The following is a 14,786-nucleotide window of genomic DNA, read 5'->3' as shown; positions in this document are numbered from 1 at the left end:
TTAAGTAGACAGACAGTTGCTTGCCCTGTTCGCACAGGTTCAGATGCCCTGTGCAGGGTGCAGCACCATTTTGATTTCCCAATAACAGCAACTTATAGTGGAGAAGCCATGTGAGGGCAAGTCTAATGAACAGCTAGTGATTTCTACAATAAATTCTGGCCTATGATATATGATGAATTTCTTACTGAAAAATTCAGTTTTGAACTTCAACAATTATTCTTTCAACTCTGAATTTTTCTTTTAAATTCTATTGTTAGTATGTCTGTAATGTGTATATATATATATATATATGTATATATACACACACTACGTATGAGTGTATGTAACCAAAAATGTACAAAGTATTACAAGCAAACATTTCATACTTGATGTTCCAATTAAGGAGCCTTTTAAGATAGGACAAGCTGTCTTGTTCATAACTAAGAATGGAAGTCACAAGATAATCGGACATCATCTGGATCACTCAAAGTACATTCTTGGGATTAAAAGCCCATTTATTAACACTATCGCTATTGTCTCTAGGACTCTTGCTTAATAAATGCAATTATTACACCTAGTGGTAGCATATAACTAGTGCACAACTTTCCTTTGAAATCCCTTGGTCAACTATTTTCTAAGCTGGTGAATAACTGAAATTTGTCAAAAGACTGAAAATAACATATCCTGTTAGTTTATTGTTTAGATTAATGGTGATACTTTCTCAGTTCCTTGTGCGCCATTGGTGTATATACAATATGCTGTATATGTATATATATATGTATATGTAAAAATTCATGTACTTACTGTAAAAAAATGACTTACTTCATCAGGTCTTGGGAATGCCATGGTTCTACTCTTGCATTAAGTGAAGGAGGTTTGAATTTAGAAGAGCCAAAACACAACATAGTAATATTCTTATCACATGCTGACAATGGAACTGAGGAACAAACAGAGAACCTCTTAGGGTCCGTGCAGCTACAGGAAGGGGAGGTTGCAGCAGGAAGGATTCCAGGGCAAAATGAGGGAAGGCTGGATTGGGACCAGGAAGGTGCATCCTCGGAATGAATTGGGATATTTGGTCCAGTGAACACTCCTAGGTTTGCCAAAGGGTGGGAGAATCGACATAGCTGTAGGGATAAAAAAAGGAAAAGTATTTTGAGGTACAGCAATGTAATAAGAAGCTACTATAAATACTAAATTGTACCTACTAATGGATAGAAAAGCCTTTTTGTACTTTACATGTTTATGTCTTGCTATAATGCAATAATAAACAAAATACAGTTTTTGGAAAAAGCATTCTATATATAAAAAAAACTCCCATTTGTTCTGCAGTGAAGATGTTATGCAGATAGAAAATGTGATTTTATAAATGAGAAAAACACCAAGCTGTCATAAAGTACATTTATTTCAATAAACACTTTATATGAGGTTTAATACTGTGAAAACACAAAATATTTAATATTAAGGGCGTAGCTAAAAACACAAATATGGTTTAATAACATTATAGTTTTATGCATATTGCATTAAGAAGAATAGGTGACATCAAGGATCATTTTACCAAATTTTGAACTGGCAAGTAGGGTGGACATCAGTAAATTGTAGGACAATTAACAGTGATGAATCTTTCTAGTCTGAAACTGTCAAGGTGGGAAAGCTAATTTATTGGGAACTCTGTACAAATTCCCCACCATCAGTGGGTTATGCCCTTGAGTGTGTAGCATTTGAAATATATACTGCCAGGTTTTCTTTTTGTTATATTTTTTCTCTTCTTATGGGTTTCCATTTGGAATGCACCACCCCAACTAAGCAACTAGACCGGGGACCATTTTGCATCAGCTTTAATTCTAACCTGTAGCAGGTGTCAGGAGGAGTATGACCCTCCAATTTCTTTCCTCCATGTGAAAGAATGCTTAGCCCTTCGAAGCACCTTCCCCAATTTTTACAGCTGAGACTAGGAACTCACCACATGAGGAATTAAGATCATCAACCCACATTCTCCTACTCCTTGGCACATGTTACGACATCCATCTTTAACATAGAGATTTTAATCTTGTGGTCTTTAGGTAGAACTTAAAGGTCAAATAATGTTAATGGCAGATAATTTAATACTTCACATGGATTTCAATGGTATACTGTTAAGGCCAAACATATCCCATAACAGAGAGCAGTTGAAAGCATTTTTGAAGGATACAGCAATCTATATTTTCCCCCTAAGTTCTTGGGTTATTCAAAAATGGCATTCAGGAGAAATTGAGAATTTAGTTCAGTTGGTTTTCAACAAGGAATCAAACTTTTACTTCCCTGAATAAAAGTTGACGTGCAAAAGTTTGGCGTGTTCAAAATCGTGATGTGGAGTCAGCAATGACATGATTTTGTGTAAAATGTGAGATAATTTTAAGAGGTGTAAAATTGTGACAGGGTAAAGGAAAGTTACTGCTGTTAATATGCTGTGTTTAGTTTTGAACCTGTGAAACCGTTGCATCTTTTCCTTTTCCGTCATTGTCCTTTGAGTATAACATCTGTACAGAGCTTGGGTTGGAATGACGATGCCACCTCATGAATGGAACCATACTAGACAAAAACAGATGCAAAAATTACCTTTTTTTTTAAACAAAAGACTGTATTAAGAAGCTAAACAGGCCATGGTGCATTTTTCTCTTTGGAAATCAGTAACTGAGAAGATTCTGCTACTGAAAATTCTGCATCCATTTGTTATAGGTTTATGTAATATTAAAATAATACATGCATTCACTTTTTTCAGACTTCAATGATGAGACCATAAAGTCTAATTTTGCTAGAAGAATTGTACACGATGTGAGAAATATTTGCCTAAAGAGTAATTTCTTAAGCTAAGGAGCATTTTTCACTGCCCTAAACTTTTCCTTTTACTCCCACAAATAAATGTTATTTTACGTAGGCAGAAATTTACACTTCTTTGATTTTGTTATTGAAAAACTATAGGTATTTATAACTTACTAACATATCTATATGCATTATATATTGTTATTCATTCTAAAGGTTGGTTGAAACTAAAGCAAAACAACTCACTGATGCCACCTTTAGCAGATCAACTTTTTACCCCAAAGCATTTTCCAAATGAGGCATCTGATAACATACCTTTTCTTGGGTTCCTGAGGAACAATGGATCTTGCTAAAATATTCTTGTACATATCTGACTTTAAGTAACGTGGATACGAGTCCTGGAGCAATTATATAAACAAGGAATCAGTAACTTTAGGGTGCCAGTAATATGCACAAGCACCTTCTCTTTCTGTAGCAATCACAAGTCATATCGTCCTTCTTAATGTTAACCTTTTTGATTTTATTTGAAGGATGGTTATACCCAGATTGAAATATTGGAATTGTTGCTTTATGTTTTTAAACTGCTGAATAGAAAAAAGCCTTAAATGACAACTCTGTCAGAATCACAATTGAAGCTGCATGTTTTGTAATTTTTCTATATCAATTTTCCCTTTACCGGAAATTGAAGAGTACTCCAGTTTTGCCACCAGTATCAGTGACATGAGCTAGCGGCACTCGATTACGTTGTTTATGTAGGAAGACCTTGGAGGGGGAGGTCAAGGGCCTGAAGAAGGAGACCAGAGGCCTGTGATTGGGACTGGAAGCCTGGCGATGGGGTGGAAGGGTGCAGGGGTTGCTCAATTGCAGGTTTTTCTCAGGTAGGGATGTTGGGTCCAGGAGGTAGGTGCAAAGGAACTCACCTCCTGGATCTGCCAAATCCTCTCCTGGATATAGCTGCCAGCCTCCCTGAGGCAGGGGAAACATGGTTCACCAAAGTTAAAGTTTAAGACCTGAATAGCAGTGAGGCTCACAGATGGGTTGGAAGTGGGTTTGGGCTGGGAGTCTGATTTTTAAAACTTTAACGCCTCTACCCAAATTGGCCCTTTATTTAGGTTAAAATTCCCTGGTAGGGTCAGGTTATTGGTCAAGTACAGTATTTTGTTAGCTTGAGATAAAAGTGTTATAATGCCAATCATTTCATAATGTTCTCTTTTATTCATTAATGTAAATTTAAATATTACTGAAAGCTTCATTTTTGAACTTCCTTTTCCTGCTGTGTACCACCAACCAGGTTAACCATTGATGTTAAAGAGCTCAGCAGGTGTACTATAATGGTTTCTGTGATGTGGGCGATACCGTGGTTGATGTCCAGAATTGCGGGACTCATCTCCACATGCCAGGGTGAGTTTCCCTTTTCATCCCGTTAAAATAGCACACCTTCAAACAGTGTAGGTTGCTTGGCATCTCACAGAGATATTCCGGAAAATTAACAATCCGAATTAAATTTCCCTGAAACCTTCTGAGTTCTTCAATCAAAGTAAGTTAGTTTTTGTTTCTATACTGGCTCAAGATTGAAACTTCCTTGATGTGTTTGTAAAACTGCTTTGAAGAGATTTTCGTGCAGACTTGAACTTGGGTATAAATCTCATGGACTTTTAAAAAAGTCAGAAATATGTTGGTGGATTCCTGCTAAGATAGTTTAAATTTAACCAGTATAAATCTGTACCTAAGTCCTGAATGAAATATCACTGGTTTTATAACTTCATGCCCATTCCTGATTTACCAACTTAAATTAGGAACTACTCGAAATAAACAGGCTCAATGGTAGAAGTTTGTAACACTTGTATGTCAGCTACGAATGCGAGCTTTAGTTAGCTAAGTGCCTACGCTAGCTTCTATACGGTGCATACATGCACCAAAGAAACCTGCCAAAATGCTGTCTGCAATGCTGTCCTCAGCATTTCCTCCATTGTTATCATTGCCCAAATTCTGCTTTGGTGCTGTTTTATTCTGGAAAATCAGTAAGTTGGATTTGGGAACATATAAACAAGGGATGTATTGCATTATTGAATTAAATTATTAAAAATTCTTTCTAATTACAGTTATAGTCTAGAAATCTCTGAATGATGGGCTGCTCAGCACCTTGAGGGGCAGAATTTTCTCTTCAGCATGTGGGGGCGGGCCCCACACGCCGAAGCATAAAATGACGCACGGTGAAGTCGGGCATGCGTCCCGATGTCCCCGTGCGCCATCATGATATTTCGGTGGGCAGGTGTGTGATAATCTCCGATACACGCCCGCCATTAATTAACAGGACATTTAAGGCCCTTGAGCCACTAACTGATTTACTTCCTGGGGTTCATGTCATCTTCAGGTCGTTGCACGGGTGCAACGGGCAGGCGGGTAGGCCACGTTTTTAAAAACCTCATCCATGGGCGGGATAAGAGGGCTGAGTGGGCTCACGAGTGGTCTTTGGTAGACAGTAAATGTTTAACCTTACTGCTACTTGCCTGTGCGAACAGGACAACTCCAAATCTCTTCACAGCTGCTTGGACAGGAGTAACAGGCTTCAAGTCAGGACTCTGTCGTAAACATCATTTTTGGGGCTTCGCTGGTGTCAGGAAGCCTTCCCTTGGCCTGGGGATGGGAGTTGTGCTCTCCACAGGAGGCACCTCCTCTGATGAGGAAGGGAGGGCCAGAACGGGGAGGAGGCCAGGAGTCCACATTCAGCCTCCAGGACAGCCACCTGTGGGAGGACAGGCGCAGGCACAAGGGGCGCAGGGCCAACAGAAAGTCCAAGGTGGAAGGGGCCGCAGAAGACACCACTATCCTGCTGCCGAGGTTTACAGGCAGCGAAGCAGCTACCTCAATATGTCTGAAGTGCAGTGCCGAAGGAAGCTCAGTCTCTCAAGGGAGATAGTCACCTCCGTCTGTCAGATGATAGGCCCTGAGATCTCCGCAAACTGTGTGGGTGGACACCCCATGCCAGTGGCGTTGAAGGTCACGGTTGCCCTCAACTTTTATGCCTCCGGCTCTTTCCAGGGGTCGGTGGGTGATCTCTGTGGAGTGTCCCAATCAGCTGTCCACACTTGTGTCAAGCAGGTGACAGACGCTCTGATCAGGCGTGCAATGACTTTCACCCACTACTGCTGGGATGAGGCCAACCAGACAGAGCGAGCCAGAGGCTTCGCTGTGATTGCTGGCTTCCCCCGTGTCCAAGGTGCAATAGACTGTACACATGTGGCCATCAGGCACCAGCGGGTGAGCCCGGTGCCTTCGTCAACAGGAAGGGCTTCCACTCCATGAACGTGCAGATAGTGTGTGATCACCAGATGCTGATTCTACAAGTCTGTGCAAGGTACCCAGGCAGCTCCCACGATGCCTACATCCTGAGACACTCCCAGGTGCAGAGGCTCTTCAGTGCTCCAGCCTGGCTTGATGGATGGCTGCTGGGTGAAAGAAGGTGACTCATGACACCTCTCCGCCATCCAAGAACAGAGGCTGAGCAGCGGTACAATAGGAGCCACACAAGGGCTGTGATGGAGAGAACCATCAGTCTTCTCAAGGTGCCCTTCCCATGCCTGGACTGTTCAGGGGGCACACTCCAATACCCCCCAGATCGTGTATCGCTGATAGTGGTTGCATGCTGCACTCTCCACAATCTGGCGCAAGAAAGGGGCGATATAGTGAATGAGGAAGGCATAGACACAGATGCTCCAGCTGCACACGATGAGTCCAGCAGTGAGTCCGAGGATGACCATGCACAGGAGAACACTGAGGGGGTAGACGCTGACTCGGGCATACTCCAGGGAGGCAGGGACACCCCAGAGGCTTTAATCCAATGAGCCTTCAGCTAGCACACCACAGATGGATCTCCAACACATGGCAGGGCTGCAGGCTCCATACCTGACAGCAACATCTACCTGGTTAAGAACATTAATTATGTGCCTTGTCAATAAAGCTCAATGACAAATAACTCACTCATAACATCATGGGTTTCCGTCCACCTTCAGAAGTAAGGAATCACCCTGAGGCATGTTCACAAATAAAGCGTTTAATGAATATAATAAATAAAACAGAAAAGCGACTCAATTCAAATGTGTTGACTGCACATCAAATTATAATCAACTAATACCGGGGCAACATAAAACCACCAGTGAGAAACCCGCGGTGTGTCTAAGGTGCCTTAAGTTTATGTTTTCAGGTGCAAAGTCTAGGTGCTCCCCCCTCGCTGGCACTGGCATTGGAGACAGCCTGCTCACTATGCTGTCCTGTTGGCCTCGATGACCTTGGCGGGTGATGACCATGGGCGTCCTCTGGCCTGTGGAGACTTTGATAGCCCCGCCTGGGAGGGAGTGGCCAGTTCTACAGCTGGCATCTCCCCAGTCACCACAGCCTCATCAGATCCCACGGTCATTGACAGGGGGGCAGAGTTGCTGCTGCTCTCATCCAGAGCGCCCTGGGAGATGGCTGGAGAGATGGTGTAGCCAGGAGGGATTCAGATTCTTGAGGCACTGGGACTGGTTCTGGGGAAGATGGGGCCTGTACAAACCGATTGGGCTACACCCAGGCAGAGCTGGGACCAGTGTCCTTGTGGAGGCTTTTGCTAGTTCTGTTGGGGAGTATTTAAACTAGTGTGGCAGGGGGATGGGATCCCAGGAGTAGGATCAGACAGGTCAGATTCAGATCAGAAAATTGGAGGTAGAACATTAGTTAGGGACGTTGTGATAGACATGGAGTTACAGGAGAAGCAAAGTTTACAAAGTGTCTAGCAAGGGAAATTGACAGGGTTAAACTGTTTATACTTCAATGCAAGGAATACTTCCAAACAATACTTCCAAACAAGGTAGATGAGTTAAGGGCACAGGTAGACACATGGCAGCAGGATGTCATCGCTATAACGGAGACCTGGCTAAAGGAGGGACAAAATTGGCAGCTTAATATCCCTGGTTATAGAGTCTTTAGACACGATAGAGTAGGAGATAAAAAAGGAGGGGTGGGGGGTGTAGCACTAATGGTTAAAGAATCAGTCCCAGTTGTGAGAAGGAATGATATACTAAATGGGTCAACAAACGAGGTTTTATGGATTGAGCTTAGAAATAAAAAAGGGGCAGTCACACTACTGGGGGTATACTACAGACCCCCAAATAGTGAAAGGGAGATAGAAGAACAAATGTGTAGGGAAATTTCTGCTTGTAAGAACAAGAGGGCAATAATAGTAGGAGACTTCAACTGTCCTAATATCAACTGGGATTCAAACATATAAGGGGCACTGAGGGAGAAAAATTCATGCAGTGTGTCCAGGAAATTTTTTTTAACCAATTAGTGACAAACCCAACAAGAGGAGATGCAATTCTAGGTCTAGTCTTGGGGAACGAAGCAGGGCAAGTGGGTGAAGTGACAGTTGGCAACCATATCAGGGACAGTGATCACAATTCAGTTAGATTTAGCACTACAATAGAAAAGAACAGAGACAAGGCAAGGGTAAAAGTCTTGAACTGGGGGAAGGCAAATTTTGCAGAAATGGGGAGGAACTTGGCTGAGGTAGACTGGACAACATTGCTGGAGGATAAAACAGTGGAAAACCAGTGGGAAGCACTAAAAAGCGAGATCCTAATTGTACAAAGTAGACATGTCCCCTACAAAAATAAAGAGTGGTACTGCCAAATCTAGACCCCCCCTGGTTGTCCAGAGAAATACAGGGGAAGATCAAACAGAAAAAAGAAAGCGTACGATAGGCACAAAGAACTAAGCACTGCAGATAGCCTAGACAAATATAGGAAGTGCAGGGACGAAGTAAAAAATGAAATCAAAGAGAAGGCATGAAAAAAGATTAGCAAGTAAAGTTAAAGATAACCCAAAGATATTTTACCAATACAGTAATGCTAAAAGGTTAGTTAAGGAAAAAGTGGGACCTATCAGAGATGAAAATAGAAACTTGTGTGTAGATGCAGAGGCTGTGGGAAGGGTTTTAAATGAATATTTTGTCTCCGTGTTTACAAAGGAAAGGGAGGATGTAAATATAGTAGTCCAGGAAGAACACTGTGAGATATTGGACAGGATAGTCATAAAGAAAGAAGAAGGGTTGAAATCCTTGAAAATTGATAAGACACCAGGGCCAGATGGATTGTTTCCGAGGCTGCTGAAGGAACTCAGGGAGGAGAAAGCAGATGCTCTGAGGATGATTTTCCAATCTTCACTAGATACAGGGGAGGTACCAGAAGACTGGAGAAATGCAAACATAGTTCCATTGTTTAAAAAGAGATCAAAGGAAATGCCAAACAATTATAGGCCAGTTAGTCTTACATTGGTGGTGAGCAAATTAGTAGAATCAATCCTGAAAGATAGGATTAACTGTCATGTGGAAAGGCATGGACTAGTCAGGGATGGTCAGCATGGATTTGTTAAAGGAAGGTCTTGCCTCACAAATTTGATTGAATTCTTTGAGTAAGTGACAAGAAGGGTTGATGAAGGTAGTGCAGTGGATGTTGTGTACATGGATTTTAGCAAGGCATTTGACAAGGTCCCACATGGCAGATTGGTCAGGAAAGTAAAAGCCCATGGGATTCAGGGTAATGTGGCAAACTAGATAAAAAGTTGGCTTTGTAACAGGAAACAAAGGGTAATGGTTGATGGATGCCCTTGCGAATGCAAAGTTGTCTCAAGTGGTGTTCCACATGGCTCAGTGTTGGGACCCTTGCTGTTTGTGTTACATATTAACAATTTGGACGTGAACATGGGGGGCATTATTGGGAAATTTGCAGATGACACAAAGATTGGCCGAGTAGTGGATAATGTAGAGGATAGCCATAATCTCCAAAATGATATAGATGGGTTGGTGGAGTGGGTGGTAAATTGGCAGATGGATTTTAACATGGAGAAGTGTGAGGTCATACATTTAGGGAGGTCAAACAGTTACAGGGATTACACAATAAATGGGAATATACTAAGAGGGGTAGATGAAGTGAGAGATCTTGGCGTACAAGTACACAGGTCCCTGAAGGCAGTAGTTCAAGTAGACAAGGTTGTAAAGAAGGCACGTGGAATGCTCTCGTTCATTGGCAGAGGTATAGAATATAAAAGTAAGGATATAACGTTGGAATTGTATAAAACACTGGTAAGGCCACAACTGGAGTATTGTGTGCAGTTCTGGTCACCACATATAAGAAGGACGTAATAGCTCTGGAGAGAGTGCAGAGGAGGTTTACAAGAATGTTGCCAGGGTTAGAAAAATGTAGTTACAAGGAGAGATTGGATAGGTTGGGGTTATTTTCCTAAGAACAAAGAAGGCTAAGAGGTGACTTGATTGAGGTGTGCAAAGTTATGAGGGGAATAGATAGAATGGACAGGATAAAATTGTTTCCCTTGGTGGAGAATTCAAGTACCAGGAGACATAGATTCAAGATAAGTGGCAGAAGATTTGGGGGAACATGAGGAAGAACTTTTTTATGCAGAGGGTAGTGGGTGTCTGGAATTCACTGCCCAAGTTGGTGGTAGAGGCAGAAACTCTAAACTCTTTTAAAAAGTACCTGGATCTGCAGCTTAAATGCTGTAAGCTGCAGGGCCATGGGCCGGGTGCAGGAAGGTGGGATTAGAAAGGACACCTGGGTGTCCTCGGGCTGGCATGGACAAGGTGGGCTGAATGGCCTCCTTCTGCGCTGTAACCTTTCTATGGTTCTATGGAGAGAAGCCCACAGAGACGACAGGCAGCTCACGTGCCTATGTGAGGTCGCTTCGGACCTCCCTTCTCACCGTAGATTGGTGAGCACCGAGCCGGGATACTGGGTGCTCAATCCATTTCCCGAACGCATCCCCAGGAAGCCCTGATTGTTCTCCTGGAGGAGCTTCTCCACGAGAGCCACCGCTCTCTCCATGGAAGAAGCATGGCGCTTGGCCATGAGACTCATTGCATTGCTGATGCTCCACTTGGACTCCTCCATCATGAAGACCATGCAAAATATTCCCTCATGCATCTCCCACAGATCCTCCCGCACACCCTGCTGGGCTTCTAGCATCTGCTGCCTCAGGGCCAACTCCAGAGGCATATCATCAGCCACCGACTGAGCATGTGCCTGGACCCCTGCAGTCCTCCAACTGCCAGCGCCCTGGGCACTCTCTGTCTCCGCCTGCATCTCAAGCCAGTGCAAAGTGCCCTCGCCGTCGTGTCCCAGGATGCTAACCGACAATCTACTTCCCACCGAGGTGCTAGTATCTGCGCTGGTGCCTGCTTGGCAGAGATGGTGTGACGCTGGTGCAGAGGAGCTGTTACCCTCATCCGGAGCACCCTGAGAGGAGCCCACAGAGATGACAGGCAGCTGCTGCATCGACGTGAGGTCACTTCGGACCTCCCTGCTCACCATTCATGGATGGGCACCGAGCTGGGATACATGGTGCCCAATCCATCTCCCACACTGACAGAGTAAGTAACTCTTTTCATCACTCTCAACTCACACACTCGCAAGCCCATTGCACATCCACAAGGCCCTCACTCACTGCCAGTTCAAGGGACAACACCATTCACTTTCTCACACTCATCGTCATTGTCGTCATCCCACCCATGGGACCACTCACCACCTGCACAGGCTGGACATACTTATCATCTGGCCTGGCAGGTATCTTGCTTACACTCTCTCCATCTTTATTCATGCAGGACAACAAGGGAGAGAGGTCGCAGACTGTGGCAGAATACCTAAATTCAAGGTCCTCACAGAACCCACCCAGCCGGCCGGTGAGGATCTGAACCGGTCCTGATGGTGAGGCCGGCGCTGCTCTACCAAGTGAGAGCCCAGCAGTGCAACATCCATTTACAACCATACTGTGAGTGATGTGTTCTGTTTCACAGGCCACTGCCATGCGCTAATTATCTCCCTTTGCTATCGCAGGCACATCTGCCAAAGAGCCGACAGAGTCCATGACCCAGGGCTTCCAATCAAGCTCCGAAGAAACCTCTGAAGAGGAATCTGAAGGCACCCTCCTTGAAGTCCCGTCACAGCACTCACCCACACCCTCCACCAGCTCAGAGACACACACCTCGGTGGGACCTAGCTTTAGAGTAGCCCCGGGATCACAATCCGGTGAGCACATCCTGATCCACAGCAGATGGAGGCAGGGACTGCCCAGGTCCCCGGCACTCGGAGGACTGCCGGAGGCCAGAACTTTGCTGAGACTGAGTCAGATGAGGAGCCTCTGGACTTGGTCATGTCACGGTTGCTGGAGCTACAAAGGCAAGCTCGGGAACAACAGGAAGGGATGTTCGCTGCTCAGATTGCAAAGCACGATGGAGAAGTCTGTCAGCCTTTAGGCTGAGGTGATAGCACTGGCATACCAACGCACCGAGATCAACACTGGCAGGATTGGCGGCCACCATACAGACCTTGGTCCAGGATGTCACTCCTGCACCGTTGCGTGGGCTCAACTCCATCGATATTGCCACAGTTGGCCGCCAACAGTGAGTACGCGAGAGGGATGCCAGGCAGCTTGATCTCACTCCTGCTCCTCAAGGAGTCAGCCTGGGCATCCATAGAGAGGAGGATCAGCAGGTGCACACTCCGGATCCATCCATCCAGGGTGACTCCAAGAATTTCCGGCCCGTCCACCTCCCCTCTTCCTGTGACCTCCAAATCTCGGCCCTCCAGAGGATACCTGCCAAGGTCATCACAGACAGGGTGTAGCAGTAATCAGGCAGCCTCCACCTCCACTGTGGATGTCCAGGGTGCACCAAGATGTAGCGACAGGGTTAGGAAAGTTAAGGAGAATTAGTTGCACAGCCTGGGTGTTAATCACTTATACATAATCTTCACTATTGTAAATAAACTCCCAAGAATGTCTCCCTGCCTATGGCTCCTTGTTCTGATGAGCAGTGTTCTTGTCATTCAGATGTGAAACCTTTCTGCACAAGATAAAGGCAGGTGTCTCAGTCCAGGGCTTCTTCCCTGTGCTCCAAATCGATGGTCCAGCCTCACACTCCCTGGAAACCTTACTGATGCCTGCACCTCGGCAGTGCTGATCATTACTGCCAGAACGTAGTGGGCAGGCACCACAGAGTTCTTTCATTCTCTCGGTGTGCTCTCAGCACCTTTAAGGAGGTGCTGGCCCCCATCTCTTCAGCATCTGTGACCACTGATACTGTGCTCCAGCTCCTGAAGGGCTCAGGTGCTGAAGGTGGACAGAGCATCAGATGCTTCTAAAGTTTCAAGGCCGCATCTTCAATATATGACCCCGATCACAGAGCACTAGTGATCTGCCCTTGGCCAGACAGGATTCAAAATTCTCAGAGGATATGTAAAGATTTATGGAGTGTCCTCACTGCACGTCGTCATCATCCTCCTGCAATCGAGCAACTATTAGGGCCTCCACTGCATCTCCATGACAGGAGCATTCTCACAGAGGGTATTGGTGCTGCCATAAGCCAGACTGGAGTCAAACATTCACAGATGTGATGTGAGGATCTATGGGGTCACCTCACCTCATGTCATCATCATCCTCCGCAAATCTAGCAGCTATGAGGGCCTCCTGAGCGCACTTGCCTCATCTGGCCAGTGTGAGGGCCTTATCCTTGTCATTGTTGTCTCTGAGGACCCCCTCACCCTCATCCCCCTTGGCACCCTGGGTGTTGCTAGGCACCGGCCTGTGACAACTCGCTGTGGCTCCTGGGCAGCATGTGTGGGAACCCCAGTGCCCCTTCTTCCTGAGGTTGCTGCTCCTGTCTCTACGCAGCCAGGAGCCTCAATCGCTCTCTCCCCTATCATCTTCACGCTCTGTAGGCCATCTGGCATACAGCTGGTTCACCAGGCTCCATGATCCTGATGTTCACCTCCTGCAGGATGAGAGAGGGAGACAGGTGGTTAGCACAGGTGTACTAAGAACCTGTCCTGGTTAAGTACGACAGCCCCTTAATGCATCCCGGAGAGTGCTTGCCTCCACTTGGACGGCCAGAGATTAGTGCACTGCATGCTGTGGTCTCGGCTCAGGGACAGGCATTCTCCTAACCCGCACTGCAAGGCTGCCCTGTTAGCTTGAACCATGGGGGAGACTGGTCCAAACTGGGATGCTGACATTGCAAGGGTCTGTGAGCGCCTCCACCAGTGACTGTTCCATGTCCAGCTTTAGCGAGGAGATTGTACAAGGAGTGCAGTCGTCCAACTGTTCTGCTGTCCTCTAAAATGCTCATGAGTTTGGAGTCTGTGTTGGGGTGGGAAGTGGGGATGAAAAGCCCTGGAGCACTTGGTGACACTTTGATGCCTCGGCATTGCTTGAGTGGGCAGATAAGTTAGAAATCCGATCCCAACCATATCAAAGTGGCTGCGCCTGATCTGTCTCAGTTGCAGAGGAATGGTCACTTTGTACAGGTTTCCCTAATGCACGGCCACTTCCCTTGCTCACCCTGCCCCCTACCCCAAAAGCTTGTGCGCTATATTCAGCAGCAGGGCTGCACTTGCCTGCAACCCCACCACCAGTCGCCTCAGCAGCAGGGCTGCCCTTAACCCCGCGCCCCTGAAGCTTGAAGTCCAACAGGTGACCCTGGCAAGCACTGCACAACATTACTGCACTCACTTCCGAGTTCCCCTCAAAGTGCAGGCTGCCAAGTGCATGTCACCTACGTGCTGTTGTGAAACACGTTAGCATGCTTTCCCGCCGATGTGGACGGGCGATCCAATGGGGTGGGGACGGCTCTGGCAGGCTGGCCTGATAATGATACACTGCTGTATTACAGTGAGGTTCCTGACGTCTGATGGCGGGAAATGCAGCCCACCAACAATCGCAAACTGGTTTCCCACCATCGTAAAACCAATTGTGCCATATTGTCCACTCACGCCCAACGCCAGCCACACAGAAAATTCTGCCATTATCTTACATGCAGGAGGTAAATTCCTTTAATTCTGTATTGATCAATGATTGGCAAAAGGCTACTTTTAGCCTGCACTCAGAGTTGTTTGTGTTTTCTGGAGTCATCCTTGAAAACTATTGTGCCCTTCAAATAAGGATCACACAAAATAAATGCGCTT

At 45.7% G+C, this 14,786-nt stretch overlaps 1 protein-coding gene across 1 annotated transcript in view; it reads right to left on the bottom strand.

Moving 5' to 3' along the window:
* Nucleotides 1-2,432: 2,432 nt before the first annotated feature.
* rgs11 (regulator of G protein signaling 11) overlaps nucleotides 2,433-14,786 on the bottom strand; it is a 149,530-nt gene continuing 137,176 nt past the window's right edge. The window contains exons 17-18 of the mRNA XM_041206915.1: nucleotides 3,097-3,179; nucleotides 2,433-2,550 (exon numbers count right to left, since the gene is read on the bottom strand). Of these exons, the coding sequence (XP_041062849.1) occupies nucleotides 2,433-2,550; nucleotides 3,097-3,179 (201 nt within the window). The remainder of the gene's footprint in view (nucleotides 2,551-3,096; nucleotides 3,180-14,786) is intronic.

Source organism: Carcharodon carcharias, chromosome 15, assembly GCF_017639515.1.
Source record: "Carcharodon carcharias isolate sCarCar2 chromosome 15, sCarCar2.pri, whole genome shotgun sequence".
NCBI classification, from domain to species: domain Eukaryota; kingdom Metazoa; phylum Chordata; class Chondrichthyes; order Lamniformes; family Lamnidae; genus Carcharodon; species Carcharodon carcharias.
Note: the sequence above shows the minus strand (reverse complement) of the source record. Positions and strands in the feature narration are given on the sequence as shown.